Source organism: Panicum virgatum, chromosome 7N, assembly GCF_016808335.1.
Source record: "Panicum virgatum strain AP13 chromosome 7N, P.virgatum_v5, whole genome shotgun sequence".
NCBI lineage: Eukaryota > Viridiplantae > Streptophyta > Magnoliopsida > Poales > Poaceae > Panicum > Panicum virgatum.
Genome location: NC_053151.1, coordinates 22,327,433 through 22,347,488, shown reverse-complemented (window position 1 = coordinate 22,347,488; position 20,056 = coordinate 22,327,433). Strand labels below are relative to the sequence as shown.

The 20,056-nt window shown below is 46.9% G+C and overlaps 2 protein-coding genes and 2 long non-coding RNA genes across 4 annotated transcripts; 1 reads left to right on the top strand and 3 right to left on the bottom strand.

The window, feature by feature from the left end:
* Positions 1–327: 327 nt before the first annotated feature.
* On the bottom strand, positions 328–783 carry LOC120681033 (FK506-binding protein 4-like). The gene has a single exon (XM_039962592.1). The coding sequence runs from the start codon at positions 781–783 to the stop codon at positions 328–330; it is 456 nt and encodes a 151-aa protein (XP_039818526.1).
* Positions 784–4,275: 3,492 nt separating this feature from the next.
* On the bottom strand, positions 4,276–5,199 carry LOC120682624. The gene is made up of 2 exons (XR_005678504.1): positions 5,025–5,199; positions 4,276–4,496 (listed from the first exon to the last, which is right to left on the bottom strand). It is a non-coding gene; the product is annotated as an uncharacterized LOC120682624 (long non-coding RNA).
* A 1,641-nt stretch (positions 5,200–6,840) lies between these two features.
* On the bottom strand, positions 6,841–8,188 carry LOC120683976. The gene is made up of 2 exons (XR_005679019.1): positions 8,042–8,188; positions 6,841–7,473 (listed from the first exon to the last, which is right to left on the bottom strand). It is a non-coding gene; the product is annotated as an uncharacterized LOC120683976 (long non-coding RNA).
* Positions 8,189–19,519: 11,331 nt separating this feature from the next.
* LOC120681031 lies at positions 19,520–20,056 on the top strand. The gene has a single exon (XM_039962591.1). It carries the CDS (start codon positions 19,520–19,522, stop codon positions 20,054–20,056), a length of 537 nt encoding a protein of 178 aa, XP_039818525.1.

The following is a 20,056-nucleotide window of genomic DNA, read 5'->3' as shown; positions in this document are numbered from 1 at the left end:
ACGGTCATCATTTACGTTGTGTATCTTGCAATGCGGTGCAGTGAGATAAGAATAAAAAATCCCATAACAAGAAATTGCATGTCAGGCTATGACAATGCATCATGACCTAGGAAAATCACTGAAGCAAGGAAGATGAACATCGAAAAGATGAACACCATTGTTTTTCATGCAAAACAGGGGAAAACAGGGGATTTCCCTACCACTACATGATTCACAAAGCAGGAAAACAGGGGATCGATCTTTCCATCCAAAAGAAAACAGATCATTGGTCTTTCCATCCACAAGACCACCACGAACAAGCAAAAGATAAGCACAAATCGGAGTAATCTACGTCGACCCCTCCGAGGAGTACACCGATGACTCTGGCGTCGCGGGAGCGCCAATGGCTAGGGGAGCCACGGGACCAGGATTGCCGGGGCCAACATTAGAGGGACCAGCGCCGACGTCCATCTTCTTCTTCGTCATTTCCGAGTCCACCTCCTCCTCTTCCGCAGCCTTCTTCTTCTCCGCCAGTGGAATGTCACTGAAGCCATCAAGCTTCCCGGCCCCGTAATCCTTGTCAAGCTGCGCCAAATACGCTTCTATCTCACGATTCTTCTTCTTGGTGTCCGCCCGCTTCCTCTTCTTGGCCTCCACTCGCTTCTTCTGAATGGCCACCCATGACTCCACCTCGTCCTCGTTGTCGACCTCTTCCTCTTCCGCTTCCTCTTCCTCGTGCTCGTCCTCGTCCCCTTCTTCCTCTTCCATGTAGTGGTACTTGTCCTCACTCTCATGCCTCTCCATGTCGTCCTCATGAGATACATTGGAGGGCTCGGATGGCTCGGATGCACTGGGTTGGGGGGGAGTCGGGCGGTGTCTCGTCGGAGGAGTCGTTGGAAGGTAGGGGCAGTCGAATCGGAGAGGAAGCCATGGTGGTTGTGGTTTTCTAGAGGAAGAGAGTTTGGAGTGGTTGTGGTTTTCTGGAGGAAGAGAGTTTGGAGGCAAAGCAATGGAGGGAGGGGCGAGGGTACCAGTATACTAATGGATCTCATTTGCTAGGGAAAGGCGGGGTGTCTCTTCAGGAGTCGTGCCACGCAAATGGAAGGAGGCGCCTCGCTCTAATAATGTAACGGTCTTTTGCAAAGGAAAAACATTGTAAATTTGTCTAATAATGTAACGGTCTTTTGCAAAGAAAAAACATTGTAAATTTGTAATCTCAGTGAAGTTGGAGCAAACTTAATTCGCAAGCACTTGAACATGCAGAGATGAACAGTTGCCACGAGACCGGATGTTTGTGTTTAGAAAGCATTAACAGATCAGACAAAACATTTTGCATTGATATAGGCAATACAACATGGGCACATTAACAGACTGGAGGTCACACCGAATATGGGCACATTAACGGGGGAAATGTTTGTATTTTGACACAGGATTTATATAGGCTTCGAATCTTACTAGGGCAAGACCTCCCCACCCTATAAATATAAAGGGTCACGGTCGATTGAGGGCCACGACGAAACATTACCTTTTACTTTTTATCCTCTAAACCCTAAATCTCTTCCAACCTCCATGCCATCCTTCTCCTGATCTCCACGACCAGAGATGGCGTCCTAAGGCTCGCTAGTCGACCTAGGGCACGCCGGCGACGTCCACGCCCTCACGGGGTCCCTCCCGGGCGAGAGCTTCGACGACCTTTGCTAGTTTGCTTGTAAACTAGTCGTTATTCGCCACGTAAGTGCGTTTGTTATCCTTTGCTGGTTTACTCGAAAACCTAGCCGTCCTCCATCACATAAGTGTGGTAGTTACCCTTCTGAACGATCGACTTGAACCAAGCCCTAGGAAACCGGCGTGACCAGATTGCCAAACCGACCTGACCGGTTTGCATAGCAACTTTGCTCTTCGGTCCGTTTGTGACCCGCACGCTCTAGTGCTCTCGTGTGGTGGCCAGAAAAAGCGTCAACAAGAGTCCATTGATCTTACAACCAAAAGATAGCAGCACAATCACATATGGAGGGATCAAACGTAATCTAAAACTACTAATTAGCATTACAGCAAAGTGACACTTGCTATTCTTGGTGAAGAGGGTTCATCCAGCCTAGTTCATCGATGATCAGGGGAGGCGCCTCGCCGTCGAGCAGGAACGGGTCCAGCCGTGTGCCTGAGCTCTCTAGGATAGTCGACGCAGCGGGCGCACTTGACATCAGTGGCCGAACAGCTGGCACCGCCGCTGGCCCGTCGAGCAGGAATGGGTAAGGCCGTGCACCTGAGCTCTCCGAGATAGTCGACGGAGCGAGCGCACTTGACATCAGTGGCCGAGTGGCTGACCACGCCGCCGGCCCGTCGAACAGGAACGGGTACAGCCGTGTGCCTGAGCTCTCCGGGACAGTCGACGTGGCGGGCGCATTTGACATCAGTGGCGCAGTGGACGGCCACGGGAGCCACGCGCGACACTGCACTCACTGCACGCTAGCTTCTGGTGGCCACAGGTACGGGCGTGCGCCTGAGCTCTCCAGGACAGTTGACACGGCGAGCGGACTTGACATCAGTGGCCGAGCGGCCGACATCGCCACCGACTCGTGGAGGAGGAATGGGTACGACCACGCCTCTGAGCTCTCTGGGACCGTCAACGCGGTGGGCGTACTTGACATCAGCGGCTGAGCGGCTGGCCAGACCCACTTGCGGCCGGCCCGGCGTCTCCGGCACTCCACCCACTGCACGTCGGTCAGGGTATTCTGGCGGTGGCGACGATGTGGCTTGCCCCACCGCTCCCCGTAATAGCATCGAGGATCCGCACATCTGGAGTAGACCGTACGGGGCCCCATCGGGCCTGATCTCCACTTATACACATTCATCGTGCCGCAGTCTCTGCACCTCGGGCCCGCTTGCACTTTCGCCGATGTGGATGGAAGGAGGTTGAGCGTCAATGATGGCCATTGTAACTCTGCAGCTCCGACGCGAGGGGCCCGATGATTCCCATCGTTCATTGGGGAGATATTCTGAAATGCACATACAAATTAGTTTGACCATAGAGGTGGAAAGGTCGAATCCACAAAGAAATCGATCGATAGATAGACTTATATTAGAAAGAGAGGACTGTACTTGCCCCGAGAGGAGCAGCGGAAGATCTGTTTCGCCGAGTGTATGAAATGGGGTTTTCTTGCGCCGAGGGGAGGATATGGGATTTTCTTGCGCCGAGACAAGAGGTGATTCCAGTGCTTGAGCCCGGTCGGAGAAGCAGACTGCCATGGCATTTTATAACAAAACCACCTCTCCTATAATTATGACTATTCTAGGAGAGCGGATGTTTGTGTTTGGGTAATATGAAAGGCCCGGACAAATATTTTCAGTCCTTAGCAGGAGATTTGCAAAGCAGGCGGATGTTCTGGTCTACGAATCATGAACAGGACGGACAAATATTTTCTGTCCTTTGCTGGCAAAAGTTGAGTAAGGATTTCATAACATCTGAGAGAGAGCCAAAATAGGATCACATTATTTGATATTAGTTCTAATATTGTCTAGTGAGTTGTGCAAGATGTCTGCGAGCAGGAATGGGTACGACCGCGCCTGACAAATATTTTCGGTCCTTTGCTGGCAAAAGATGCTTGTTTTGAATTTGGACAAGGTGAGCAAGGATATCATAGCTTCTAAGAGAGAGCCAAAATACATGCACTATTCTAACTACAAGCCTTAACTTGATTTGGAAAAACCTATATCCATATGGTGTTAATTACTTTGATGTTGATTGTGGTAGTTGTAATCCACCTATTGAGTAATTTATGAATTAAATGGTCATTTAGTGCATCTAATCATGATTAACTTGATTTTTTGTTTAGACGATTTAGATGGTTTCAAACGGTTTAACGGACTAAATGGACGTTTAGGCGAACAGAGGTTATTAGGCACAATAAGGGGACAGATGTTTCTGTTTAGCAAACATGAACAAACCGAACAAACATTTTCGGTCCTTTGCTGGCAAAAAAGATGCTTGTTTTGAATTTGGGCAAAGGTGATCTAGGATTTCATAGTTTCTGAGAGAGAGCCAAACACTACTACAGCCACCCCTATCACCGCCGGTTCTTAAACCCCATCACCAACGGTTTTGGGTACCGTTGGATTTAAGTCGTTGGTGATAGCGGGGCCATCACCGCCGGTTCCAGAACCGTTGGTGATGGGGACATCAACACCGCCGGTTCGTATCTGGAACCGTTGGTGATGGGGACATCAACACCGCCGGTTGAAGACACGAACCGGCGGTGAAGACCTTTTTCCCATAAAAAAAATATTTTTAGATACATGATATGAGGAACCAGTGATAGTTTTCATATCACTTTTTGATATTTGAGTGTCAGATGACTGATAAACACCCAAACTATGAATTTCTTGCATGTCACTGCTTTCAGGGGACTCTGGAGCATCCAGTTGCATATGATCCAGTAGAATAGAAACAACCTCAAAGGGACAAGCATAGTATAGCCGTCGAGTGTACTTTATGGCTTTGATAATCAGTTTCTCAGACCCTGCAATTTAGAAGTAGCACACAAACAGTGAGATGTCTTGGTTGTGACAATATATTCCCTTGACAGCTATTCATATATTGGATGTAAATACTACTAAAGAAGAATTGACATGCACAGATGGTAGCCATCACACATTCGCAATAAGAATATACAGAAAGTAGATGATGCGATTGTAACAAATAAATGAGGATGCTTAACTATACAGTTATACAACTGCAGGAAAAGGTTCAGATTAATGGAAGAGATAAGTAAAATCAAAATTTATCATAAGGTGCATATAAAATTTATTAAGCTTCCTTGCAAAGTGCAATGCATGTTGACCAAAGCAAACCATCCAAACTGGAGAAGTCAGTTGAGAACTGTATTTTGTGGACTGACGATCTATATTTCTAGATTTGCATATTCATGGAAAGTGGGTTCCATGTAGTAATGCATCTCTAACCAGGCCTACCAGAAGGTCCTACGGCACCAGAGAAGATCAAGTGGCTGGCTCAATCATAGCTCTATCTATAAGCTTCTGATACTCACGTTTCCTTTTGGAACCTGATTTTGATTCTTTTGAATCATTCTCCTTCATAAAGGAAGAAATATCATGCAATCTCGACCTCAGTTCCACTTGAACATCAGGAATGGAATTAGTCTGGCGATCCCAGTAAATACACTTCAACCAATCAAATGCCTGAAAGTAATTTTATCTTAGAAAGTAAAATATCATGACTAGAAACAACGGAACAAATCAAAATTCTCAAAACTAACAAAATTATATGAGAACCACCAAACAGCACTTGGTAGCAAAGTGAAAGAACTATATGATGATTGCAGTGAGAATTTCCTCACCTCGAGAGCATCACCGCCGGGTCGTATTACGAACCGGCGGTGATACGTAAGCATCACCGCTGGGTCCATTTGGAACCGGCGGTGATAGACTATCACCGCCGGTTCGAAACAAACCGGCGGTGATGGGGCGTTGGCGATTATGTATTCTGTAGTAGTGAAAATAGGATCACATTATTTGTTATTAATCGTCCAATATTGATTATCCACCTCTCCGGAATGCAAGGCACCATTCCAACTACCAGCCGTGGTAACAAATGGGGAAAGACCAGAAGTTGGTTTGCGTCGCGTCAATGCGTGTGGGAGTAAAGATGGCTACACGGGGGGCCAAGGAAGAGAGAGAAAGGGTGAGGTAAACAGAGCAGAAATCGGGGGATTGATCCTCAAACAAAAGATATTCAAAATCAGAAACATAGGCACAATAAGAGGACGGATGTTCTAACATGGGCACGACCAGATGTTTGGGTTTAGGAAAAATGAACAGACAGGACAAACATTTTCGGTCCTTTGCTAGCAAAAGATGCTTGTTTTGAATTTCGGCAAAGGTAATCTACGATTTCATAGTTTCTGAGGGAGAGCCAAAATAGGATCACATTTATAGGGAGCCAAGGAAGAGAGAGAGAGGGTGAGGGAAACAGAGCAAACAGAGTAGAAATCAGGGGATTGATCCACAAACAAAAGATATCCAAAATCACAAGCATAGGCACAATAAGAGGACGGATGTTCTTGTTTACAAAACTCGAACAGACCGGACAAATAAGAGACCATGTTTCAACGAAAATAGGATCACATTTTTCAAACTTCATCCATCCAAAGTAGGAAACAAACATTCTGTTCAATCTCCTTGCTAGCATTTGCACATTCTTTCTTACACATCCTTGCATCGTTTTCAGCTCAGACAACATGGCATTATTTCTTCCTCATGCTCATAAAGTGCAAGAACCAATGTGATAGCCATTCATCACTATGCAGCATATCAGAATTATGAATTGTCTATAGCCTATCAACTTCTAACACCAATCGAAGTAGAAATCTGAGGGTACGATGAAATCTGAATCAAGTATGTATGCTCATCAATCCTCCAGATCCCCAAACCTGGTCACTGTAAAGACAGACAGATGCAGATGCACTGATGAACAGACAGATGCAGTTGTTACATTAGGAAGGTTCTTTCTGCAAAACATCAATAGATCGGACCTTCCCCAACTGCTTCCACTCGTTCACAAATTGGCTTCCACTCGTTCACAAATTCGCCAACTGCTTCCACTCGTTCGCATTGTTTAGCTCAACGACATTCTGTTCAATCTCCTTGTTAGCATTTGCACATTCTTCCTTCCACATCCTTGCATCATTTTCAGCTCAGACAACAGAGCATCATTTCTCATTTCTTCCTGATGTTCATAAAGTGCAAGAAGCAATATCATAGTCATTCATCACTATGCAGCATATCATAATTATGAATGTTGTTACACCATGTCCTAGCGATTCATCGCTATAAAGTGCAAAGATGTAACAAGAAATAAACGTCAGCAGCAACAAGTTTCATAAGATGGCATGTCATGGCCATTCATCACTATAAAGTGCACAGAAGCAATAAGCAGTGAATATCAGCAGCAACAAGTTTCTTAAAATGCCATGTCATGACCATTCATCATTACAAGTTTCACAATAATCATAACTACCTATTTGTAATCATAACGATAAGAACTTATCGTCAATTTCCATCTGCAGTCGTTGATTCTCCTTCCATAGCTCCCTGGGCACGACTCATTACTTCCTCCATCTGGGCTTTTTCTTCTTTCAACCGGGCATTTTCCCGCTATAACAATGGGTCACAAATGTCCATGTATTTCTTGATCGCCAGTAGGTCTTCCAACTCCTGGGCCTTACTTTCCATTATTGCTTTACTTTCCATTATTGCTTCTTTCAAGTGGGCTTTTTATTGGTATAAAAATTTGTTACACATCTCCATGTATTTCTTGGTCTCTTGCGACTAGGCAATCTCCTGCTGTAACGATTGCTCATACAGGTGCTTATATTTTATAGCCTCTTGCAGCGCCGTGAGTCTTCCGACTCGTTGGTCTTGCACGTCTCTCTTCACCTTCTGCAGCTCAGCGGCATTGGCTTGAAGATCCTCCAGAAGCTAGTAAAATACAATAACCTATCCATCCATCAAACGATGCAAATTGAAAACTAACTGAATCTAACACCTATGAATTGTGCAAAGGCTAACAATCGTGGCAGAATCCAGATGTTCCTTCACTGTCTCTTCAATCTATCAATCCATAAAATGATGCAAATTGAAAATACAAGGACCTATCAATCCTATCAATTGTGCACCTCCAGAAAAATTCATAAAACGAGTGGCTTGAAGCACATCCAGAAGCTAGTAAAATAGAAGAACCTACCAATCCATAAAACGATGCAAATTGAAAATTAACTGAATCTAACACCTATGAATTGTCTATAGCCTATCAACTTCTAACACCAATCGGAGTGCAAATCTGAGGGTACGATGAAATCTGAATCTACTATATATGCTCATTAATCCTATCAATTGTGCACCTCCAGAAAAATCCATAAAGAGAGTGGCTTGCAGCACATCCAAAAGCTAGCATATATGCTCATCAATCCTTCAGATCCCCAAATCTAGAAATCCCCAACCCTAGGACAATAGTGGAAAATATAGCGGCTCAAACTAGAGGACTGACCTCATCGTGCTGTTTCATCCTCTCGTAGCCAGGAGGTGGCGGCGCAACCATCTTCTCGTCGCTGCTAGGATCCGCCATTCCTACCACGAACCGTTGCAGATCTGCGTAGTGAAAGTCAAAAGTCTTTGAGAAGGTAGTGAAGCGTCTCGCCAGCCATTCAATCGGTAATTATATTAAAGACTCACCTGAAACTTACATGTGGGACCTGGTGTCGTACAGACATCCATGGGCCCACCGACTAGGTGGACCATGCTCGTTCAGGGGACAGGACTCCGAACTACTCGGACGTGTGGCCCATGTCACCAGACAGCTTGCACTACACGGCAAGGTAGGACTAGTACTAGAATACGAAAGCACATATTGTAACCGACAGTAAGCCTCTTTCTAATCGTACTCAACTAGTACTCCTGTACCAACCGACCTATAACCCTGCCCCCAATGCAATATAAGGCGGGGCGGGGACCCCCTTCCATAATCACGCAATCAATCATGCTACATGCGGCATACAGAACGTAGGGTATTATGCACATTGCGGTCCGAACCTGTCTTAATTGTGTGTCTCGTGTCTCACCTTCGAGTTCCTGATCGACGAGCCCCACTAATCTCTACCTCGGGCACCCCCCATGGTAGGTTGCAAGGTCCAAACACCGATAGCTGGCGCGCTAGGTAGGCGATCTCGTCGAAGATCCGCTGGCGAATTCGATGGCACCAATCGTCATCAAGCCCACCGTTGCTTTCGAGCAAGGCGACACCTTCGTTTTCGGCTCCTGGGTCTGCATTGCCAACGGCGCCGGATCCTTCCAGCGCCACCTCGCACCGACCCCGGAGAAGAAGCCTACTTCCACAATGCTGTCCTCAAGCTCGGTGGAAGATCTCATCAAAAATTTCGGTGAAATTTCACTTTTCGACCTAGTCAGAAAGCACGAGCTCGAATCCGAGTACTACTCGGGTTCCACCCCCGGCTAGACCGAACCACGCGAGCTGGCCCCTGAGCCATCGTGCTGCTCAAATTTCCCGCCGCAGTGACTCCACAACACCGGCGCCACCTACCAGGCAGCGCTACCCAAGATCCGGAACCCCGGAAAGCTACCCGAGCTCGAGTACTACTCGAACTTGGACGACGACTACTTCTCGGATCCGGAGGAGGAGAAGCCCCTGTCTGGACCCGCTCAGGGTCTGGTCATCACGTCTACTCCAGAAGGCAGATTTGTCTACTGGCTGAACAAGAAGCCCTTTGCGCTTGCGAAGGACAATGATACTCGCCTCATCGCTTGCCTTGAGACACTTCCCTACCAGGAGGGAGCACCACTTCCAACAATCGAGGAGGAGGAAGGCAGCCCCACAGTACTTGTGGAATCCACCTCAAGCTCTGGCAGTCACTCCCCAAGCTGAGAACTCTTTGCAACTCTCACTCCTCACGAGGATCCCCGGAGTTCCCGCGAACGACGCTTCCCGGATGAGGTCTCTGCCGACGAGCTCTCCACCAAGGCACCCACGACGGAGACAGAGGAACAGAAGACTGCACGACGCCTTCGCAACACTAAGCGTGCGGAGCGACGACAATGACTCGCGGCTGCTCTCCCAATTCCACAACCTCAACGAGACCTTGGAGACAGTCGAGACGCGGCCGTACCCTACTCCGGAGGTGTGCATAGCTTCGCTCAACCTTATCGATCGAGCTATGCACACTGATTGCGTTGGTCGACTAGTCGCAGAGCTAGCTGAGCAGGCCTACGTGATGTTCTACCAACGAGACCACCGACGCTCAGTTTCCCACGACAGCCGTGATAGGCATGATACCAACAGATGCCATCGCGACAACGATCAACCAGAAGGCAGCCATAGGCGATCGAACTCCCCCACGGGAGACTAGTCGCAACTGCGGTCGCGGACCTCTAGGAGGCGACCCCAATCCCGGCGGCGGTGGCCACGGGGGAGGAGGTGATCCCAACCCCGATGGTGGTGGCCACGGGATGGGGGGGGGGGGGGGACAAGGCGACACCGACCACTGGAGCATCCTCAACAGCAAGCACGGCTTTCTAACTTTCTCTAGATGCCTCAAGGGGTTCATGCTACCCGCAAAATTCAAGCCTGCTGGCATAAAGATGTACGATGGCAAGCAAGATCCAAAGCAGTGGCCGGCAATGACAACGACACAAAAGTACTCTACTTCCCATTATGTTTGGAGCAAGCGCCTCTCGCCTGGCTAGAAACACTTGACCGAAACTCGATCGACACCTGGGAGGAGCTCAAGGAGGTCTTCATCAGCAACTTTGCCGGCGCCATGGGTCGCGTTGGCAACAGGATGGATCTGGCGCAGGTCAAGCAGAAGAGCAACGAGACTCTCTTTGCCTACCTGCGTCGCTTTTTCGACAAGCGTGCCACCGTCGTGGATGTCACCGACAAAGAAGTCATCGATTGCTTCCAGGAAGGCATCTACGACTGCCAGACCTACAAGGACTTTGGCCGACGGCGCCCGCACTCCATCACAGCTCTCAAGACCATGGTTCTGGAGTGGGCCGACGAAGAGGACAAATAACCCAACAACTACGAGCCCAACTGCTACTAGAACTATAACAAGAGCAGCGACAAGGGGAAGAACTCGAAAAATGGTGGCAACAACTACTCGGGTACCCAGAACCGCAAGCACAAGCCAGACAACATTATCATGGCAATGGATCGACAACCACAGGGCAAGAGCAAGAAGAACTCCGACTCACCCCCCTTCAAGGAGCTGCTCAAGAAAAAGTGCCCGTGGCATCCACAAGGCAGTCATACTGCTGAGGAGTGCTTCCAGCTGAGTAAGTGTCACACCCTGAAATTTTTAAATTTCATGATGTGATTAAAATTAAAGATAAAATAATAATATTCTCATAATTGTAAAATTTTCTCAACATTTATTTTCTTCACAGGGAATTTAGTATGTAAATACTAAAATAATTGGTTGTTTTCAAAAAAATTAAATAAGGATGTTGGTTTGGTTTGCATTCATGCTGCAATGCATTGTTTTATTACTTGTCGTTCATTTTGAGTTTGAATTCCTGAATTCAAATTTGATTTGAATGTGCTTGTTGTTTACAAAAAAAATGCAAAACTTTTCTATTTCTCTTCCTCTCTCCTGGCCCAGCCCGTTCCACCTCTCCCTTTCTTTTTCTTCTCCCGCGGCCCAAACTCCCTCTCCCGCCGGCCCGTTTCCCTTTCCTCCGGCCCAGCCCGTCATCTCAGCACCCTTCCTCTTTCTCTCTGCGCCACGCGGGGCCCGTCTGTCGAGGTCATCCCCTTCCCCGTGCGCAGCCAGGACTCTGGTTGAGTCCAAGCCCGACCCAACCCCGCGCCGCCGCAGCCTCGGGGTGGCCCGCACGCCAAGGAGCCCTACTCCGGCCTATAAAAGGTGCTACCCCGCACCCTGGAACCCTACCTAGCCGCCGCTGTCGCTTTCGTTTCGCGCCAACCCTAGCGCAAGCCGGCGCCATTGGGGCTCGTTGAGCTCGGTCCGGCCGTGTTCCGCCGCTCCGCCACTCCAACCTCGCCAAGAGCCGGCACCGGAGCTGCGCGTCGTGGTAAAGATCCGCCCTAGCCCCTTCTATCTCTCTCAGCCTTCACGTGCATGGAATCGCTCGCCGGAGCGAGTTTCAGCAACCCGCTCCTCCCCTCGCCGAAGCACGCCGCTTTCCTGCCTCTGTCTCGCGCTCCCGAACCCATAGATGTGTTCGCTGTGATCCATGCCCGGAGTGCCGATTTCAGCAACTCCGACGACCCCGCCGCCGCACGCCGTCGCGCACTGCCGCCGGCTTTGCCCAGGGCTGAGCCGAGCCGCTGCTCCGTTCGCCTGCAGCCCAGTCTTCTGCCGAGCCGAGCCGACAGCCTGAGCCGCCAAGCCGAGCCGTCCACCCTCTACCGCCCGATCAAGATCCAACGGCGCAGATTAGATCTTACCTGAGTCAAACAAGCCAGGTGCCGGTCAACCGAGGAAGTTTTTCAAAAGAGCCCCTCTCTTTTCTAGATATCAACCCACGATCCACACATGTTCAAAAGTATTTACATGGAAGCCCTTTATTTTCTGGTTTAGCCCCTGCCTTTTCCTAAAATCTAACCCGATGCCCAGGACCTCCAGTTTTGCTTTCTAGCCCCTATAGTTTAGGTTTAATTTCATTTTAGTCCCTGGTTTCTTCAGATCTAGCCCCTGAAAGCTCTGTTTCTTTACAAATAAGCCCCTAGAACCTTGTTTTAGCCATAACTTCTTCATTTTAACTCCATTTTCATCGATTCTTGCGCTCACGTGATCCTTGTGACGTGTGCAATAGTTTTATCACCTTGTTATCCTTTGTGAGCACACTTTACTGTGTCTCACAAATCCTTTTTGCTAGTCCTTCACGTCTATAGTTAATCGCGACTAGATCCCTGAAGCACCGTTTATCCCATAGTTTCGCCGTCCTAGCTCCGTTTTTCGCGTTTCTTGCGCTCTTGTAACTGTAGCAGCGAGCCCTATCCTTAGAACACTCTTTTATAGTCTTTCTTTGTTTTGGTGTATTGTTCTTAGTTGTATCTTTTTGTTTGCTTTGTATGATTGCTCCGATTAGAAGGATCGTTGATCAAAGATTGAAGATCAAGTTTTCCAAGTGAGCAAAAGCAGAAGAGCAGTAAGAGTAGCTTTTCGTTGGAGAAAGGCAAGTGACCCTAACCATACTTCTATCTATGCTTTATTTACAAGATGATATGATTTAATTGGAACATGGGGAACCACCCAAGAAAACCGTACAACCACAATACTATATGGCTCTGGTCTTGGCTAAGTAATTAGATGAACTATATGTTGTGTTGGGGTTGTTTCGCTTGGTGGTTATGAGTTTGTGTTGTGGAGTGGGTGAAGGAAGCTGTGTCTTCATAGGGACCGCAATGGCAGGGACCAACACATACATATAGGGATTCTTTGTAAAGGCCTCGTAGCGTCCCTATGCAATCACACGTCGGAAGTGTGGTATTGTGCCTAGCTAGCACATTGCGTGGTTGGATTCAAAGTTCTTCGGAACTTTTATGCGAATTGTGGTGAAAGTGTACAACCTCTGTAGAGTTAAAACTTACCGGTTAGCCGTGCTCACGGTCAAAAGCGGCTTGGACCCTCACATGATTAATAAACTTAAAGATGGATTTAAATCATTTTCTGGTTATTTCTTGTGGCCTTGCTGAGTACCAACCATAAGTGTACACACCCTTGCTTACTGCTGCTCAGAAGGAGAAGGTGTGAGAAGTATTTTGAAGATGATGCTGAGTTCTAGGCGTACGCAACCCCCAGTCGATTGCCTGTGAAGTTGAAGCCATCGTTTACAGGATAAGCTGTATAACTCTGATAATCTTTTAGTTATTGTTTTTACGTGATACTGTTACTGATTATTCACTTATAATGTCTCTATATGTATGAAATTTGATCCTGGCATACATATAGCTATGCATTCGGTTTTGTTCTTAAAACCGGGTTTGACAAAAGTGGTATCAGAGCTGTATCGACTATAGGACGTAAGCCTAGTTAGCAATGGTCGTTTTTTAAGGTTTCTTTTGATATCAAATCTATTCCTACTTGTTCTTTGACCCCCTCCATTGAATATTCTCTCTCCTTAACTATTTTCTTTTCTCAATCAACCTTGACAATCTTTTTCTCACCTATCTATCTTATCATTTGCACTTTCTCATTTGCAAATGTAAAAAAAAAATCTTAAACTTTCTATTGACCTATTGTCCTCTTGATAAATTTTCTTTTTGATAATCAATTCTTGGTCAATTACCCTTTGTTGTTTCTCAACACCCTCAATCCTTCCGTTTATACTTCTCTCTCCTGGACACTCCTTGATTTTCTTATAAATTTATCTTTGTTGATATATCTTTCTTTTCTTTATTTTATCTACCTTTCTCCCTTATGCCTCTCCTTTCTTTCTAAATAAATGTCACTTTGGATTCGTCCCTTGACTTTGATTCCAAGGTATCTCTTTTAATTTAAAAATATTTAGATGATTCATGCCACGTACCCCAACCCGTCTAAGTCATCTGAAGATTGGAGCTGCCAGTTCCTCATGAAGAGTCAAGTTGAAGCAATTGGAAATTGTACCACTTGTCCACATTCTTGCTCAAGTTAGATGAAGAATTCAGCTTACCACCAAGGAATCAAGACCGAGCAAGGTTATGACACTCTCACTACCACTACAATCACGAATGTGGAGTCAACGCTGGACAAGTTCAAGGAGACACGTGTCATCAATGACAAAGCTGGAAGATATAACTATGTTTATGAGTACCCCCTTACAGCTCTATTAACAATGTTTAGCATCGTTTTGACTATGTTGACTGGTGGAATTCGGTGTTTGCATGATGATGCTTGTCTTTATGACCTTGTTTGATTCGCTTCTTTGTAATGATTGTTGGTGTATTGTGGGTCTTCTACCTATAGTGACATCGGTTGCCTAGATGGGTTCTTATGTAGCTCCCACCTCCTTATTATCTTCTATCTTTCTACCTACTCCTTTAAAGGATGTCAAGAAAGAAGTTCATGGCAACACTCGTCTACAATGATCAACAAATGAAAGAAACTGAAGACAAGAATGCTCTCTTTTCCTTTTTGTTACCCCCATGTCTTTCTCCCCTCCACCTTGATTTCTTTAAGTTGCGACCAACAAGAGTTGAAGAGGATATCATGGATTTTGCCTTGTTAATTCGATCTTTCTTTTTCATTCTCTCTACTGACCTCATCCTTACCACGCAACTAGATGGTGAGTCCCAGCAGAAAGGAGAAAGAAGACCTCAACATCCCAGCACAAACTCAGGGAGTACAAGCAATGGTTCCAACCAGGGTCAATATCCAACAACATGTTACAGAGCAAGCCTCATTTCCTAGGAGCCACAACCCTGTTAGCAGTGATAATCGAGTCCCAACCCGTCTGCCACCGTTTGATAAAGAGAAGCTGTTAGCTATGCAAGCTCGTGTCTTACAAGGAAGGTTGCAGTCTAAAACACCAACCTCAGGTGACATGGAGATGACCAAGGCAGAATTCCCCACCGGACCAGTGAAGAGGCAAGTAGCTGAAGCATGGAACAATGAAAACCGTAAGAGAAACTATGAAGCACCAAAGCCACAGATAGAGGAACAACATGAGATTAGTAAGACTTCAGAAAAGTGATAATGTTGTGAGCATTATGGCCGTCGGTGTCTACAAGAAGATAGCTTAATGACAGCAGAAGCAAGGCAACATTATCATTCAGATATCAATAGAAAGTTATCTATGCACGTTCTAAATATAGAAGGAAATGCTCAAGCTGAAGATAGCAGTCAGAGTATAAACCTCGAGGATTGGACTATCACTTTCAAAGAGTTTCAGCCTAAAAGAAGCAAGCAGCCTAAGAAACAAATTAGTAACACAAGCCAAGAGAAGATGGAGTTACCACAACCATTGGCAGATAACGGCACTCAACTTAGTTTCAATCAACCACAGCCAAAAGTTGTTCAACCTCCATGTGACCCCTCTACCAAAAAGGATCCTGATGTACAAGCCATTCCACCAAGAGTTGTGGAGGAGCAGAAAAGTAGTCGGGATGGACATATTAAAAGAGTAATGTTCTATAAATGTGGTGAAAAGGGCCACTATGCCAATAGATGTTCCACAAAATGAGAAAGCCGAAATGGGTATGCTAAAAGAGTGTGTTTTGGATGTGGTAAAGAAGGGCATTATGCCGATAGCTGTCCAACAAAGCATAAGAAGACCAGGTCCCGTAATGCTCGATTATATTGCCTCAAGTGTGGAGAAGACGGACATCTTGCCAGTTGGTGTCCCAATAGCCCCGCACTCGGTCAGACATCATCAGATGGCCCCCTTGCCAGGATGTATGATCAGGATATTCCAGCCAGATAAGGATGCCATCAATCCCCAATGCTCAATTCTCATGCCACCTCGAGTCGCCAAGATACTAAAGCAAGACAAGCATGCTTCTACAAAACAGCGGATGCCTAAGGATATTTGGGAAGATCAGAATTTTATGGGTGGCTTAATTTCGTCACTTTACTCGGAGGTTAAGGGATGTTTATGAGGACTTGGGAGATGATACAAGACACCCAATCCAGAAAGAAGCAATCAAGCTCTATTCAAATCACTTTATCAAGGTGCAAAGGGACCTCTTCGACAGATGGGTCAACGAAGTCGAGAAAAGAATGGGTAGTTACAAATGGAGTTAGACTGAGTACCCATAAAGTGATTTGTGAGTTACTAGGAAATCCAGGATTATGTTTGAGGAGACATTGTAAGAATGAACAATCGGGAAGCCAGTTAATATGTGTTGGATGCTACCCACCTAAATCTTTGTCTCTTGCTAGCCTTGTGAAGCTTAGGACGAGATTCCTTTTAAGGGGGGTAGTTCTGTCACACCCTGAAATTTTTAAATTTCAGGATGTGATTAAAATTAAAGATAAAACAATAATATTCTCATAATTGTAAAATTTTCTCAACATTTATTTTCTTCACAGGGAATTTAGTATGTAAATACTAAAATAATTGGTTGTTTTCAAAAAAATTAAATAAGGATGTTGGTTTGGTTTGCATTCATGCTGCAATGCATTGTTTTATTACTTGTCGTTCATTTTGAGTTTAAATTCCTGAATTCAAATTTGATTTGAATGTGTTTGTTCTTTTCAAAAAAATGCAAAACTTTTCTATTTCTCTTCCTCTCTCCTGGCCCAGCCCGTTCCACCTCTCCCTTTCTTTTTCTTCTCCCGCGGCCCAAACTCCCCCTCCCGCCGGCCCGTTTCCCTTTCCTCCGGCCCAGCCCGTCATCTCAGCTCCCTTCCTCTTTCTCTCTCCGCCACGCGGGGCCCGTCTGTCGGGGTCATCCCCTTCCCCTTGCGCAACCAGGACTCTGGTTGAGTCCAAGCCCGACCCGACCCCGTGCCGCCGCAGCCTCGGCGTGGCCCGCACCCCAAGGAGCCCTACTCCGGCCTATAAAAGGAGCTGCCCCGCACCGTGGAACCCTACCCAGCTGCCGCCGTCGCTTTCGTTTCGCGCAAACCCTAGCGCAAGCCGGCACCATTGGGGCTCGTCGAGCTCGGTCCGGCCGTGTTCCGCCACCGGAGCTGCGCGTCGTGGTAAAGATCCGCCCTAGCCCCTTCTATCTCTCTCTCTCTCTGCCTTCAAGTGCGTGGAATCGCTCGCCGGAGTGAGTTTCGGCGACCCGCTCCGCCCCTCGCCGTAGCACGCCCCTTTCCTGCCTCTGCCTCGCGCTCCCGAACCCATAGAAGTGTTTGCCGTGATCCTCTCTCTCTCCCGGGCCAAATCTCGCTCGAACCCGTGCCCGGAGTGCCGATTTCGGCAACTCCGACGACCCCGCTGCCGCTCACCGTCGCACACTGCCACCGACTTTGCCCAGGGTTGAGCCGAGCCGCTGCTCCGCTCGCTTGAGCCGTATCTCCGCCTGCAGCCGAGTCCTCTGCCGAGCCGAGCCGATAGCCTGAGCCGCCAAGCCGAGCCGTCCACCCTCTACCGCCCGATCAAGATCCAACGACGCAGATTAGATCTTACCCGAGTCAAACAAGCCAGGTGCCGGTCAACCGAGGAAGTTTTTCAAAAGATCCCCTCTCTTTTCTGGATATCAACCCGCGATCCACACATGTTCAAAAGTATTTACATGGAAGCCCTTTATTTTCTGGTTTAGCCCCTGCCGTTTCCTAAAATCTAACTCGATGCCCAGGACCTCCAGTTTTGCTTTCTAGCCCCTATAGTTTAGGTTTAATTTCATTTTAGTCCTTGGTTTCTTCAGATCTAGCCCCTGAAAGCTCTGTTTCTTTACAAATAAGCCCTTAGAACCTTGTTTTAGCCATAACTTCTTCATTTTAACTCCGTTTTCATCGATTCTTGCGCTCACGTGATCCTTGTTACGTGTGCAATAGTTTTATCACCTTGTTATCCTTTGTGAGCACACTTTACTGTGCCTCACAAATCCTATTTGCTAGTCCTTCACGTCTATAGTTATTCGCGACTAGATCCCTGAAGCACCGTTTATCCCATAGTTTCGCAGTCCTAGCTCCATTTTTCGCGTTTCTTGCGCTCTCGTAACTGTAGCAGCGAGCCCTATCCTTAGAAAGCTCTTTTAAAATCTTTCTTTGTTTTGGTGTATTGTTCTTAGTTGTATCTTTTTGTTTGCTTTGTATGTTTGCTCCATGATTGCTCCGAGTAGAAGGATCGTTGTTCAAAGATTGAAGATCAAGTTTTCCAAGTGAGCAAAAGTAGAAGAGCAGTAAGAGTAGCTTTTCATTGGAGAAAGGCAAGTGACCCTAACCATACTTCTATCTATGCTTTATTTACAAGATGATATGATTTAATTGGAACATGGAGAACCACCCAAGAAAACCGTACAACCACAATATTATATGGCTATGGTCTTGGCTAAATAATCAGATGAACTATATGTTGTGTTGGGGTTGTTTCGCTTGGTGGTTATGAGTTTGTGTTGTGGAGCGGGTGAAGGAAGCTGTGTCTTCTGAGGGAACGCAATGGCAGGGACCAACACATACATATAGGGATTCTTTGTAAAGGCCTCGTAGCGTCCCTATGCAATCACACCAAGGCAGTGTGGTATTGTGCCTAGCTAGCACATTGCGTGGTTGGGTTCAAAGTTCTTCGGAACTTTTACACGAATTGTGGTGAAAGTGTACAACCTCTGCAGAGTTAAAACTAACCGGTTAGCCGTGCTCATGGTCAAGAGCGGCTTGGACCCTCTCATGATTAATAAACTTAAAGATGGATTTAAATCATTTTCTGATTATTTCTTGTGGCCTTGCTGAGTACCAACCATAAGTGTACTCATCCTTGCTTACTGCTGCTCAGAAGGAGAAGGTGTGAGAAGTATTTTGAAGATGATGCTGAGTTCTAGGCGTACGCAACCCCCAGTCGATTGCCTGTGAAGTTGAAGCCATCGTTTCCAGGATAAGCTATATAACTCTGATAATCTTTTAATTATTGTTTTTACGTGATACTGTTACTGATTATTCACTTATAATGTCTCTATATGTATGAAACTTGATCCTGGCATACATATAGCTATGCATTCGGTTTTGTTCTTAAAACCGGGTGTGACAGTAAGGCTCTCAAAAACACCCCGAAACCCCCACCACCAAAGTACTGCAAAGGAAATGAGAAGACAATGATGTGAACGGAGACTTCTAGGATGCTAACCACACCGTCAACATCATCTTCGGTGGTGTACCCACCAAACGCTCCCAAATGCTTTTGCTGAGGGAGATTATGTCTATTGAGCCCGCCGTTCCCACTTTTCTCAAGTGGTCAGAGACTCCCATTACCTTGTCAAAGGTGGATCAATGGACAAGCTTCTCAGAGCCATGCGCTACCCACTCGTCCTGGACTTGGTCGTCACAGGCTCCAGGCTCACCAAAGTACTCATCGACGATGGCAGCGACCTAACATTCTATTCGCCAAGACTTTGAAGAAGATGGGCCTCGACGTCTCTGACATGCTGACCAAGACCAACTCGCCATTCTACGGCATTGTCCCAGGCAATGCGGCTGTACCCCTCGGTCAGGTGGTTTTGCCAGTTACCTTTGGGACTAAGGAGCACTACCGCACCAAGTACATCAAGTTCGAGGTCGACGACTTCGAGACATCCTACCACGCCATCCTCGGCCGGCCTACTCTGGCTAAGTTCATGGCTATCCCGCACTACGTGTACCTCGTACTCAAGATGCTCAGACCCAAGGGAGTACTCGCGTTGCAAGGAGATCTGAAGCATTCCTACGACTGCGACACAGAAGCCCTGGAGATCACCTCGACTACTCCGGCCCCTAAATCTATGATGCAGGTCTTCGCTGCATCAAAAAAGCTTGCCCCCAGCGAACTCGAGATTCCTGAGAAGAGCGACGGGGCAAACAAGGTCAAACCCACTGGTGAAGTCGCCCTTAAGGCCATCGACCTCGGCATCGGTGACAACAGCAAGACGACCATGATTGGGGCCGGCCTCGAGCCCAAATAG

Coding starts and splice junctions, on each gene's coding strand:
- LOC120681031 (XM_039962591.1), top strand. CDS start 19,520: ATGGGCCTCGACGTCTCTGACATGCTGACCAAGACCAACTCGCCATTC.
- LOC120681033 (XM_039962592.1), bottom strand. CDS start 783: ATGGAGAGGCATGAGAGTGAGGACAAGTACCACTACATGGAAGAGGAA.